The 13,756-nt window shown below is 42.5% G+C and overlaps 1 protein-coding gene across 1 annotated transcript; it reads right to left on the minus strand.

Moving 5' to 3' along the window:
* Positions 1-241: 241 nt before the first annotated feature.
* LOC140296109 (uncharacterized) lies at positions 242-12,558 on the minus strand. The gene is made up of 4 exons (XM_072379700.1): positions 12,514-12,558; positions 5,819-5,986; positions 3,927-5,649; positions 242-264 (listed from the first exon to the last, which is right to left on the minus strand). Exons 1-4 carry the CDS (start codon positions 12,556-12,558, stop codon positions 242-244), a joined length of 1,959 nt encoding a protein of 652 aa, XP_072235801.1.
* Between the last annotated feature and the right edge of the window lie 1,198 nt (positions 12,559-13,756).

Raw genomic sequence — 13,756 nt, forward strand, 5'->3', positions numbered from 1 at the left:
AAGAATTGCAGCAAACATTCTTCACAGAGCTTGTGTGGACGGGGGAAGATGATATTTACTGTTGAGGTTAATGGAGACGGCTCTGAGTTCGATGTCATGGAAACATTCCTTTCAACACCCCGACTGATTCATTATGAAACTGCTGCCTGTGCAAAAATCAGAGCAAAGGGTTCAGTGGAATAGCTCAGACTGTTTGGTGAATGTTTTAAATGTCAGATGTTCTGGGATCAAAACTTATGACTCAGTGAAGTTTCAGCTCCAACACTAAAAATACAAATTGAAAAGCACTCCGAAAACATCTTCAAGTGGGAAGGTGGCTTGGTGAGTTTAACAGAGACCATAACTTGCCAGTGGTGCAACAGCTGGTTCAAATCCTGCCTGTTATCCTCAGGATAACTTTACATTGAATGGAACAAAAATATTTCAATACCGAAGTGGAATGAATGAATAAATGTCCCACAAACTATCCATCCTTCCATTTGTTTTACATGGTTTCAGGGGGACTGGAGCCTACAGTGGGGAGAATGCAAATTCAGTGCGATTTTAGGGATTTTATTTTTAGATTCCATCACTCACACTTGAAGAGCACCTATTATAAAAATTACAGACTTCTACATGCATTGCGAGTGTGAAAACCAGCTAAATCGGCAGCGTATCAAATACTTGTTCTCCCCACTGTATCTGTCACAGAAACTCGTCAACATTTGAATCCAATAACAAGTCTGAAACTAAATGAAAAACTGCAGCCCCAAATGAATGTTGACATGATATAGGCTATGTCAAATCCAAAAGCAATCCCTGTTTCCCTTTTTGGAACTTCTCCTTTCTCAGGACAAAAATAAATGTGAGGATCAAAGCCAACAATGACCTGGGACATCTCAGCAGATCCAGGATCAGCAACATGGAGACTGAGAGCCAAAAACAATCAGAGGACAACATTACAAACTGTTTAACAATGACAATGATGTAGAAGATATACAAACAAATGCATGTGTATATATGAATCTACTGTGAATTTACACCCTCTTTTCTATTATAAACAGGAGGGAAATGTCATGAAGTTATACTATGACAAAAAGCAAGTACCATGTGTGAGATGCTGCAGGGTCAAGAGACACTGTGTGCTGAGAGTCCTCCAATCTTATTTGAACTTCAGTCTAATCCTTGTTTGACTGAATGTCACATAACCTTGTGTGGCCAGTGTTCTTGTAGGATGGATGGATAACTTTATTGATCCCTTTGGGAGGTTGCTTCTGGGAAATTGAAATCTCCATCTCACTCAGGCTCAGCACTGTTATATACTGAATTATATACAAAAATGTACAGAATAAACAAAGTGGAAACTAAATAGCGATAGTATCATTATTTTTGTTTTTTTTAACTCAGACAAATCTGTGTCAGCTTCTTGATATGTCATGCAGACTCCTTGCTGTGAGAATAAATGTTTGGTATTAATTGTCTCCAGCGATTCTGAGCCTCATTTTGAGATAATTTTCTTGACACCAACACAACAAACATTTGACATAGTTTCACAGCTTGAGGTTGAGCCTCGTGTCCTTTTAGTGTTGGAACAGCCTTAACTTTCAGCTTTAGTCATGACAATCAAACAGCTGTCTGGAAAGTACAGGGAACAACTCCAAACCTTTTTCAGACTGCGTTAAATATTTCTAAGTCTTTGGGAAAGATTAGCACAAAGATTAGAACCAAACACACATTTTTAAATATAAATTAAATATCTCTGTAGCAAGAACATGAAACGCATGAGAAATGTTGACATCTGACCTTTAATAAAATGCAGAGCAATGAAATACAAACAAGTGTAAAGCTAGACTTTACATCAAACTGAAATGATATATTGCTTCTAAAGACGTTGTATGTTTACGAACATACCCACAGCTGCTATGTGAATTTTAACTTTAAACAAAACATACATGTTCAGTATAATAGAATAAGACATGTATCTACTTTCAAACAGATTGCATATTCAATTCAATTCAGTTTTATTCATATAGCGCCGAATAAAAACAATGTCATCTCAAGGAACTTACATCGTTCTGTCTATCAACTCACAACTGATGTCATATTTGTCTTGAACGGTGGGAGATCTGTCCACAGTTAAAACAATCTCAAAAAATTATAAAGCACTTTCAATGATTCTTCAAACATGTGCTACCCACAGAACATTCAGAACAAAAGTCCTGACAAGAGAAGGTGGTAATCCAGAAAGACGAGTTTTAATCTGAACAGGGGAAATTCTACTGACTGGTAGTTCCTGTTGCTGCTCCCAGGTAAATGTTTTCTTATCTGCCGTAAAATATATTGTTGATTTAAACCAAAAATGTATGCACAGTGTGAGTAAGTTGGTGTGTCTTTAGACTAGACAATCGAGCAAAATCTGCTCCACACTGACCACAGCTGTATGGTTTCTCTCCTGTGTGAATACGTTGGTGTGTCTTTAGATTAGATGATTCAGTGAAAGCTGCTCCACACTGACCACAGCTGTATGGTTTCTCTCCTGTGTGACTACGTTGGTGTTTCTTAAGATCGGAAGATGTAGTGAAATCTGTCCCACACTGACCACAGCTGTATGGTTTCTCCCCAGTGTGAATACGTTGGTGTGTCTTCAGACTAGATAATCGAGCAAAAGCTGCTCCACACTGACCACAGCTGTATGGTTTCTCTCCTGTGTGAATACGTTGGTGTTTCTTAAGAACGGAAGATGTAGTGAAAGCTGCCCCACACACACCGCAGCTGTAAGGTTTTTCTCCTGTGTGAATACGTTGGTGTGTCTTTAGACTAGATGATACCGTGAAAGCTGCCCCACACTGACCACAGCTGTATGGTTTCTCTCCTGTGTGAATACGTTGGTGTGTCTTTAGATTGGATGATTCAGTGAAAGCTGCTCCACACTGACTACAGATGTATGGTTTCTCTCCTGTGTGAATACGTTGGTGTGTCTTAAGATGGGAAGATGTAATGAAAGCTGCCCCACACTGACTACAGATGTGTGGTTTCTCTCCTATGTGAATAAGTTGGTGTGTCTTAAGACCAGAAGATGTAGTGAAAGCTGTCTCACACTGACCACAGCTGTATGGTTTCTCTCCTGTGTGAATACGTTGGTGTGTCTTTAGACTAGATGATACCGTGAAAGCTGCCCCACACTGACCACAGCTGTATGGTTTCTCTCCTGTGTGACTACGTTTTAGTGTGTCTTTAGACTAGATGATACCGTGAAAGCTGCCCCACACTGACCACAGCTGTATGGTTTCTCTCCTGTGTGACTACGTTGGTGTTTATTAAGATCGGAAGATGTAGTGAAAGCTGCCCCACACTGACCACAGCTGTTCGGTTTCTCTCCTGTGTGAATACGTTGGTGTGTCTTTAGACGAGATGATTGAGTGAAAGCTGCTCCACACTGACCACAGCTGTATGGTTTCTCTCCTGGGTGAATACGTTGGTGTCTCTTAAGATCGGAAGATGTAGTGAAAGCTGCCCCACACTGACCACAGCTGTACGGTTTCTCTCCTGTGTGAATACGTTGGTGTGTCTTTAGACGAGATGATTGAGTGAAAGCTGCTCCACACTGACCACAGCTGTATGGTTTCTCTCCTGTGTGAATACGTTGGTGTGTCTTTAGACTAGATGATACCGTGAAAGCTGCCCCACACTGACCACAGCTGTATGGTTTCTCTCCTGTGTGACTACGTTTTAGTGTGTCTTTAGACTAGATGATACCGTGAAAGCTGCCCCACACTGACCACAGCTGTATGGTTTCTCTCCTGTGTGACTACGTTGGTGTTTATTAAGACCGGAAGATGTAGTGAAAGCTGCCCCACACTGACCACAGCTGTTCGGTTTCTCTCCTGTGTGAATACGTTGGTGTTTCTTAAGACCGGAAGATGTAGTGAAAGCTGCCCCACACTGACCACAGCTGTTCGGTTTCTCTCCTGTGTGAATACGTTGGTGTGTCTTTAGACGAGATGATTGAGTGAAAGCTGCTCCACACTGACCACAGCTGTATGGTTTCTCTCCTTGGTGAATACGTTGGTGTCTCTTAAGATCGGAAGATGTAGTGAAAGCTGCCCCACACTGACCACAGCTGTACGGTTTCTCTCCTGTGTGAATACGTTGGTGTGTCTTTAGACGAGATGATTGAGTGAAAGCTGCTCCACACTGACCACAGCTGTATGGTTTCTCTCCTGTGTGAATACGTTGGTGTTTATTAAGATCGGAAGATGTAGTGAAAGCTGCCCCACACTGACCACAGCTGTATGGTTTCCCTCCTGTGTGAATACGTTGGTGTTCCTTAAGACCGGAAGATGTAGTGAAAGCTGCCCCACACTGACCACAGCTGTTCGGTTTCTCTCCTGTGTGAATACGTTGGTGTGTCTTTAGACGAGATGATTGAGTGAAAGCTGCTCCACACTGACCACAGCTGTATGGTTTCTCTCCTGGGTGAATACGTTGGTGTCTCTTAAGATCGGAAGATGTAGTGAAAGCTGCCCCACACTGACCACAGCTGTACGGTTTCTCTCCTGTGTGAATACGTTGGTGTGTCTTTAGACGAGATGATTGAGTGAAAGCTGCTCCACACTGACCACAGCTGTATGGTTTCTCTCCTGTGTGAATACGTTGGTGTTTATTAAGATCGGAAGATGTAGTGAAAGCTGCCCCACACTGACCACAGCTGTATGGTTTCCCTCCTGTGTGAATACGTTGGTGTTCCTTAAGACCGGAAGATGTAGTGAAAGCTGCCCCACACTGACCACAGCTGTTCGGTTTCTCTCCTGTGTGAATACGTTGGTGTGTCTTTAGACGAGATGATTGAGTGAAAGCTGCTCCACACTGACCACAGCTGTATGGTTTCTCTCCTGGGTGAATACGTTGGTGTCTCTTAAGATCGGAAGATGTAGTGAAAGCTGCCCCACACTGACCACAGCTGTATGGTTTCTCTCCTGGGTGAATACGTTGGTGTCTCTTAAGATCGGAAGATGTAGTGAAAGCTGCCCCACACTGACCACAGCTGTACGGTTTCTCTCCTGTGTGAATACGTTGGTGTGTCTTTAGACGAGATGATTGAGTGAAAGCTGCTCCACACTGACCACAGCTGTATGGTTTCTCTCCTGTGTGAATACGTTGGTGTTTATTAAGATCGGAAGATGTAGTGAAAGCTGCCCCACACTGACCACAGCTGTATGGTTTCCCTCCTGTGTGAATACGTTGGTGTTCCTTAAGACCGGAAGATGTAGTGAAAGCTGCCCCACACTGACCACAGCTGTTCGGTTTCTCTCCTGTGTGAATACGTTGGTGTGTCTTTAGACGAGATGATTGAGTGAAAGCTGCTCCACACTGACCACAGCTGTATGGTTTCTCTCCTGGGTGAATACGTTGGTGTCTCTTAAGATCGGAAGATGTAGTGAAAGCTGCCCCACACTGACCACAGCTGTACGGTTTCTCTCCTGTGTGAATACGTTGGTGTGTCTTTAGACGAGATGATTGAGTGAAAGCTGCTCCACACTGACCACAGCTGTATGGTTTCTCTCCTGTGTGAATACGTTGGTGTCTCTTAAGATCGGAAGTTGTAGTGAAAGCTTCTCCACACTGATCACAGCTGTATGGTTTCTTTCCTGTGTGAATACGTCGGTGTCTCTTAAGCTGGGAAGATGTAGTGAAAGCTGCCCCACACTGACCACAGCTGTATGGTTTCCCTCCTGTATGAATAAGTTGGTGTGCCTTTAGACGAGATGAATTGAGTGAAAGCTGCTCCACACTGACCACAGCTGTATGGTTTCTCTCCTGTGTGAATACGTTGGTGTGCCTTCAGACTAGATGATTGAGTGAAAGCTGCTCCACACTGACCACAGCTGTATGGTTTCTTTCCTGTGTGAATACGTTGGTGTCTCTTAAGCTGGGAAGATGTAGTGAAAGCTGTTCCACACTGACCACAGCTGTAAGGTTTCTCTCCTGTATGAATAAGTTGGTGTGCCTTTAGACGAGATGATTGAGTGAAAGCTGCTCCACACTGACAACAGCTGTATGGTTTCTCTCCTGTGTGAATACGTTGGTGTGCCTTCAGACTAGATGATTGAGTGAAAGCTGCTCCCCACTGACTACAGCTTAATGGTTTCTTTCCTGTGTGAATACGTTGGTGTCTCTTAAAATGGGAAGATGTTGTGAAAGCTGCCCCACACTGACCACAGCTGTATGGTTTCTCTCTTGTGTGAATACGTTGGTGTTTCTTAAAATTGGAAGATGTAGTGAAAGCTGCCCCACACTGACAACAGCTATATGGTTTCTTTCCAGTGTGAAGCCTCTGATGATACCTCAGATGTGAAGATATTTTGAAAACTTTCCCACAGTGTTTACAGGAGTGACATCTGGATCCGTCTTGGGATATATGTTTCTGCAATGACAGAAAGGAAGAAGGATTAGATCCTTTTGAAGTTCACACAAAAGATTTCTCTAAGCTAACCAACATATTCTAACTGGACGTGTATAGACCGAGCCACAGGTCTCAATATTTCAGATCAAACATGAATGCTGAGAGTGTGTTTATAAGTGCCCTCAGAGATCTACAAACCTGTTCTCTAACCATTAAAGACCCAGAAGTATTACCACCACCAGGTTTAATTCATGTAATCCAGAGACTTTAAACACAAATAATGAAGATTAGCTCCTGAACCTCTCAAATCTGAAGACTGAGAGCAAGAAAATGTCCCACCACAACAATCTGGCCACTGAGTTTCTTCCAGCAGCTCATTCAGCCTGCAGCACATTTTCAGTCTAGGCACATCTGTATCAGTGAGGAGATGCAACCAAGAAACACTTTTTCCACATTTGAAGTAAAAGCAGAACAAGCGGACGATACGCGGAGCCTCAACACTCATGTCCTCATGTCTTTGATGTCCTCCACACTGACCTGAAGCCCGCTGGAACCAGAGGATGAGCCGGCTCTGTTCCTGGTGGAGGGGTTTGGATCCTGGTTCTGCTGCTCCATTCTGGTCCTGGTCCTCTGACTGATGGACTCTGTCTGCAACTGTCAGTACATACAATAAGATCCAGCTGTGGCGTGCAGCATGTTATATCACACCTACTTTTCTTCTTCTCCTGAAAACCTTTCTGGACACTTTTTAACCATCTAAGTCACATTTCATTAAACTTATTATTGTGGTTTTTAAGAGAACTTTAAAATGGTTCTTAAAAGACCCACTAAGGTCACAATTCAAAATATTTGGAGCTTTTTTTTTTATCAAATTCAGAAAAAATGCAATAATATACTCTGTAGAACGACACCCACTGTGTGAAATATCCCATGAATCTCATCTGAGTCAGTGTAACATGATCAACTTAAATCATTTTACTACATTAAGACAATGATATTGTTTGAGGAAAGGGTCCCAATATCATCCCAAAGCCTGAAGTGCAGATTTTCTCTATTTCTAAATTTGTTCTCATTTCCAGAAGCTGTCATGGATCCAGAAAAGTAACAGAGTAATCTCAGATTTGTCACAGGTTAAACTCTGAAGCCCACGGTTCAGCACTCAGGGAGCTTCAGTCTGGACTGAGGCTTGAAACTGAGAAGATGTGATGGTTCAGTGGGGGAATGATCTAGTTCTGTGTGGCTAACAACACGTCAGCAGGAGCTGTCTGACTGATCTGAGACACTCTGAAGAACAACGTGAAGTGGACCATTCTGAGGCTGTCATTTAAATATAAAGGAGTGTTTTTCTGACATCAGAAGTGCTCGTCCAGTGATTCATTCCAGAAAGCTGCTTTAGTGAAACCTAAAGTTTGAGATGAAGGAAACTCTCAGACCCTTAAAACTCTGAAATGTTTTTCAACCCAAATAACCTACAGTCTCCTTTATATTGATTCTGAAATTATCTTAACTGGTAAACTTACGTGTCCAGTTAAAGAGTAAAAAGTGATCTTGTGTTGTGGTGAGATCAGAGTATCAGCTCCTAAAAGTTGCACAGATCCTCCTAATAAAGATAATTTTAGCTCCATTTTAACTCCAGATGTTGGCAGGTGGACTTTATGAGTAGAGACATGTACAACCTTTTTATCATGCGGTCAGTCCTTTTTGATACGTGGATAAAAGAAAATATTGGATATGTAAAGGAAACTGAAAAATGAAGCTTTCATGAGACGCTTCTGAAGAGGACAGTCAGACTATCTTTTAATGGGCTTCTGAGTGTAAATCTGAGAAATCAGACACTGATACTGAACTGTATATTTCTACTGCTCCTGTGATACTTTCCTGGATCACTGACAAATCTATATAATAATACTATGACTCCTCTTCAAACAACATAAACTCTTAATGTAATTGAGGCATTTATATAGTCCATAATTAAACCCCATTTTAAGATTTTAAACACTAAAACACATTAAACACATCATATCACATGTTTTCACTCCACAGTTTTATCAAAAACCCAAATGATACCCAGATAAGCCCGGAAAGAACAATTCAAAATTTTACATTGATCATCAAATTTTTTTAATTTTTTAAAACTACAGAAAAAAGTTTAGAAAACTGCGGCTTTATTGGAAAATGTGTTTAACACACAGCTAAAAGGATAAAGCTCCATTTTATTTGTCCATCTGACCGGCTTATTGAAATCTATAGTTGATGTTGTGTTTCTGCTTTCTGCTTTGAGTACAACGGTTTGCAGAGCATTAGCATTAGCAGGACATGCTAACTGTGAATAGCAGCCAAGTCATTTGAACTTTTTTACTCTTTAGTACATGTTCTGACTGCCCGTGTCCAGGTGCAGGAATCAAACCAATGATACAAAGTACTTTGAAGACATTTCTGCAAATGTTTGACCGCTACATGTATTCTTTTCTGGACTCACCTGCATGCAGCTTCCTGTAGTGATGTTCTGAAATGTGCCCAGATTTCGAAGCGTGTGTGGAGTAATGGAGGAGACGGTTTACTTAATTTAGGGGAGGGGCCAAAAATTATGATGTCTGCAACCTCACTACCCGTCCCAACCACGTGACTGCTTCCGGAAGTGCTTCAGATTTATATGCCTGTGTATTGACAAGCATATAAACCCCCCAGTCTCCATTTAAAAGTGGGGTTTTTTTTATGGAGAGTTGCGGTCAGTTCACTTTTTGAGTTTTGATAGTTTGGATACTCGAGTTTTGATAGCGTTAATGTAGTTTGGAGATAGTTTGGGGAGTTAAGTGAGAGAGAGATAGTTTTGAGATTTGGGAGAGTGAGGAGAGAAGGATAGGTAAGAGGATGGAGCCAGCTAGGAAGCGGAAGATTTCCCCCATGTGAGAATATTTTGATTGTTTACTGTGTTCCAAGGAGTTGGGGTACAATAACAACACCTCATGCATGCTAAGGCCTTAATTTTCTTTGAGTAAAGTGACAGAAAAACACACACAACCTGCCATATCATATGATACTACCTTTCTGGGAGAATTTACACACAGAACACATTAAAAAGTATTTCATCATACACATATGTGATAAGGGGATGAGAAGTGGGTGGCGGTGAGCTCTCAGTGTCTGTGAGAGAGAGAGAGAGGGGGGAGGGGGGGGGGGGGTTGGAAACAATAAAGCAGCAGGGGGTCTCTCAAACCTGGTGTTGAAGGTGTTGAGATCGTCAGCTAGTCCGGGGGAGGGGGCGACCACAGGGCTTCTACCTTTGTAGTTTCTGATGGTTCAGAGGGGACTCCAACAACTGCAGGGTCGTTGGTGCCTGAATCACTCTCCAGTCTGGCTCTATAGTCCTCTTTAGCATTTTTGATGGCCTTCTTGAGGCCCTGTCTGGCCAGTCTGAATGTGTCCATGTCACCCTCTCTGTACGCCTGCTCTTTCCGGCGCCTGAGCTCTCTGAGCTGCTTGGAGAACCAGGGCTTTTGGTTATTGTGCCTTGTGATGGTTTTGGTTGGAAGGCAGACCTGCTCACAGAAGCTGATGCAGGAACATACAGTGTCAGAAAAGCTGCCGTTGTCATCCTCAGGGCCCCTCAGTGACTCCCAGTCAGTAGACTCCATGCAGTCCTGAAGCCTGTCCCTTGCCTCTGGAGTCCACCGCCTTACTGTAGTCCTGGATGGTTTGGCCCTTCTCAGTTGCTGCCTGTATGTGGGGACCATCTGTATGATGCAGTGGTCGGAGTGTCCAAGGGCAGCGTGGGGGATGGAGCGGTATGAGGGTTTTATGGTGGAGTAGAAGTGGTCCAGTGTGTTGCTGTCCTGCATGGCGCATGTCACCAGCTGTTTGGAGCTCGTCAGTTCCTGGAAGAGGTTACATGAGTTGAAATCTCTCATCACAAGAACTATCGAGTTCTGCTGAGAGGTGGAGAAAGGAGCTGCTGAATGGTTGTTGAACGTGTTCACAGATGTACTTAGTTCACTTTTCTGATCACGTTAAGACCAGATATGAACAGCTCAAGGGCGCCTTTCCTCTTTCTTTATTCCAAGATCTTCTTCTCCACTTCAGCTTTTGGCTAAATCTAAACACAGCTCACATGTCTTTGGACATTAATAACATAGATCACAGTGACATATGCAACACTTCAGATAAGCAGCTGCCCCAGTATAATTACAGATGGTTAAAATCATTGTTATTTTATAATATTCTTTCATGAACTGTGAGAAGCATTACACAGAGGGTTCATCTCCAACGCAGCAGCTTTGGTCTGTCTGCAGCCTTTTTATTTTAATGTCAATGACCAGTTCAGCAGGTGTGTCCCTCAGAGGAGCTGGAGGCAGCTGCTCAGGGCTACCTTTTTAGAAGAAGGTTTACTGATTGGAAAGGGGGCTCCTCACGGTGACACTTTGTGGGTAAGAGCCTGAATAAGGGCAACTTCTTCTTCTTCTTAGTTCTTGAAGACGTTTCATCTCTCATCTGAAAGGATTATTCAGCTTTAAACTAGTTGGTGGGAGTATGGACTTCTAAGCATCAGAGTGGTCTTTTACACCAACACGTTGTGCTACATTCAGTTCTTCACTGGCGAGGTTTCAATCTGGAGTTCCCTTAGATCAAATATGTCTACAACCACACAGATGCAAACAGAAACTTATTCAGTCAGAAATATTAACCACTGTAATGAGGTGTAGACTTATTTATTGACCTCCTTGCTTTGTTCACAGAAAGTTTCAAGAGTTTTTTTCTCTCTCATGATCTAACTTTTCTCCGTCTGTGATATTGGCTTTTTTAGCGTGAGGTAAAAAGGATCCACAGGAGTCTGGAGGATGGACACAAATACAGGGAAATGAGAGGTATGCCTGACTGCACTGGGATGTTGTTTCCTCACCTGTGAGTCACTTTGGATCAAAGCATCTGCTAAATGACTAAATGGAAATTACATTAATGTCCATGATGACTGTACAGAAACATCCCAACAGAACTGTGTATTTGAGCTATCTTTGTAGAAACTGGATGTTTCAGGCTGTTAGTCTCAGTTGTTTCCAGATATTTGCCACATAGCTCGCTGTGAAAGCTGCCTTATACTTAACATGTAGAGATATAAAACTGTGGAGCTGATGGATGTAAAAGTGACATGAAATCACTTAAAGATGATTGTGTCAGGGGAAGGAAATCATATCACTATCAGCACATAATGAATTTCCTTGTGTAAATGCTTTGAGAAACGTGTTGAGCATCATGCCCTCACTGTGCATGTGTTCTGTTTCTGAGCTGTAATGTGGTACAAAGACTTCACATGAATTTAGGAAGTTTTCCTGCTCCTGTCTCAGTCTCAGTGCACTCTGGATTCATCCTCTGGGAAGCAGAAACATCCACCGGAAACTGATGAACATCTGTCCAACAAAATCAGCGTCCTGATAAGCTGCTGCTAGAAGGACAAAATCCTGACCTGAGATCAGTCCCAGATCTGTCTTTTAAAATGGAATAAAGTGAAATGATGTGGTGAAATCTGCTGAAAGCTGTTAAACAACAAGTGCTGCTGGAAGTGTTTTCATGAAGAGCTCATTAAACTTTTTAAAGGAGGAATGGACTTTATTCCAGCAGCAGCTCAAAGCAGCAGATTCATATTTATCTGGACATTTGAATGAAAACATTCAGTATTAAATAAATGCCTTTAAAATGTCTTGCTTTTATTTATGGTGAATTGAAGTTTCATTTGGATCATTTTCCAGAACAAATCTGTGAAATGTTCACAGTTTTTATCTTTGAACCTTCAGAAAACTTCTCTTAATAAGAAGAAAGAGTTGAATAAAAGTTGAAATAAATAAAGACAGCAGTGAGGAAGAAACTCCCTCAGCTCAGTATGTTTGTGACTCTGTCTGAGATGGAGGTGAAATATGTGAACCTGGGCTGTGGTTTACTGCTCTCTCACAGCCGTTCTGTTCATTCACAGCTGAGAAATCATCTTTCTGAGGATGACCATAACCTTTATAAACATCACCACTATCTTTATTAATATCCAGAATCACTGTGAATGTTTCTGCTTCTTTCTTCTGGTACCAGTATATCCAGTTTTCATCACACTGGTCAGTTCCACAGCTGAAGGAGACACTTTGACCAACTCTCCTCGTCAGTGTTAACTGATCCTGGATCAGCTGTGCTGCCATGGCAACCAGCGCTGGAGAGACTCAGACAGACAGATGAAGGTCAGTGTGACAGTGTTTGTTCCAGGTGGAGTTTGCTGGCTCCTGATTGGCTGGAAACGCTCACCTGAACACAGACAGCACAGAGCAGCAGCTGGGAGGAAAAGCATTTTGTGCAGTGGTGTTTCCTCTGGTGAACCTGGGGAGAAGTGGCGCTCTGATGCAGCTGAGGCCAAACAAGGACGAGCTGTGAGATCAGACCAGGGCCACGTGCTTTCTAACAGCTCCTCAGAGCTCCCATCAGCCCCTGCGGCCCACAGATAAGACCGCTGCTGCTGACTGACAGCTCAGCTGAAGCTGCTGTGTGGTTTCATGGTCTTGATTTGAATCTGACAGCAGATGATTAAAATCGGGGTCACATGATGCAGAAAGACTAAAAAACATTCATGTTCCCACAAACACATTCAGCTTGGTGGTGAATTTAGTAACACACACTGTTATCTGTTGTTTAACAGCTGGGATGAAAATGCACAACTACAAATCCACACAGCTCCTCAACTCTGATCCAACTCTTCAATGTGTTTGACTTAATTCAATAATGGAGCTGAATTTCTGCTGACTTTCATTCTTTTCCCACTCTGTCTTCTAACATGATGGATTTAGTTTGTCATGTTGTTCTTCGTCATGTTTCCATCATGCAAACAAAGTCCTGTCAGTGTTCAGCTCTCAAACAGTTCACCTTCAGTTCCACTGACACACTGATGCCTGTGAATTCATCTCAAACTGACATTTTTATCAGTGCTGCAGTCTGTCCTTCACTCACATGGGTTGTTATGGATCACATGGCTGGAACATGAGATTTCCTCTGACCCACAAACACAACTACACTGCTGTCACTGTGCTGCTTATTGGGCTGTGAATGTTGTCAGAACAGCTTTTCAACAACAAGCTGAAGATGTGGCTGTTGTGCTGCTTTTGATTCACAGTCAGTGTAGACAATATGGAAAGTAGAGCTCAGGAGGTGCAGCTGAAGCTTTTGCTTCTTTCATCATTACTTATAGAGATGACACTGAAATGCTTTTGTATTCAGAGCTTTTATTGATTGTTTAAGGGTGACAGCTTCATGACACTTTCTCCAGTCTGACCCTCACTTGGAACACAATCAAACATACTGGGACATGTGGGAAAGGATCACAGTGTTCATACTGTACATATCTGAGAA

The sequence above is a fragment of the Leuresthes tenuis genome, unplaced genomic scaffold (assembly GCF_036924035.1).
Source record: "Leuresthes tenuis unplaced genomic scaffold, fLeuTen1.0.hap1 SCAF_1, whole genome shotgun sequence".
NCBI classification, from domain to species: Eukaryota; Metazoa; Chordata; class Actinopteri; order Atheriniformes; family Atherinopsidae; genus Leuresthes; species Leuresthes tenuis.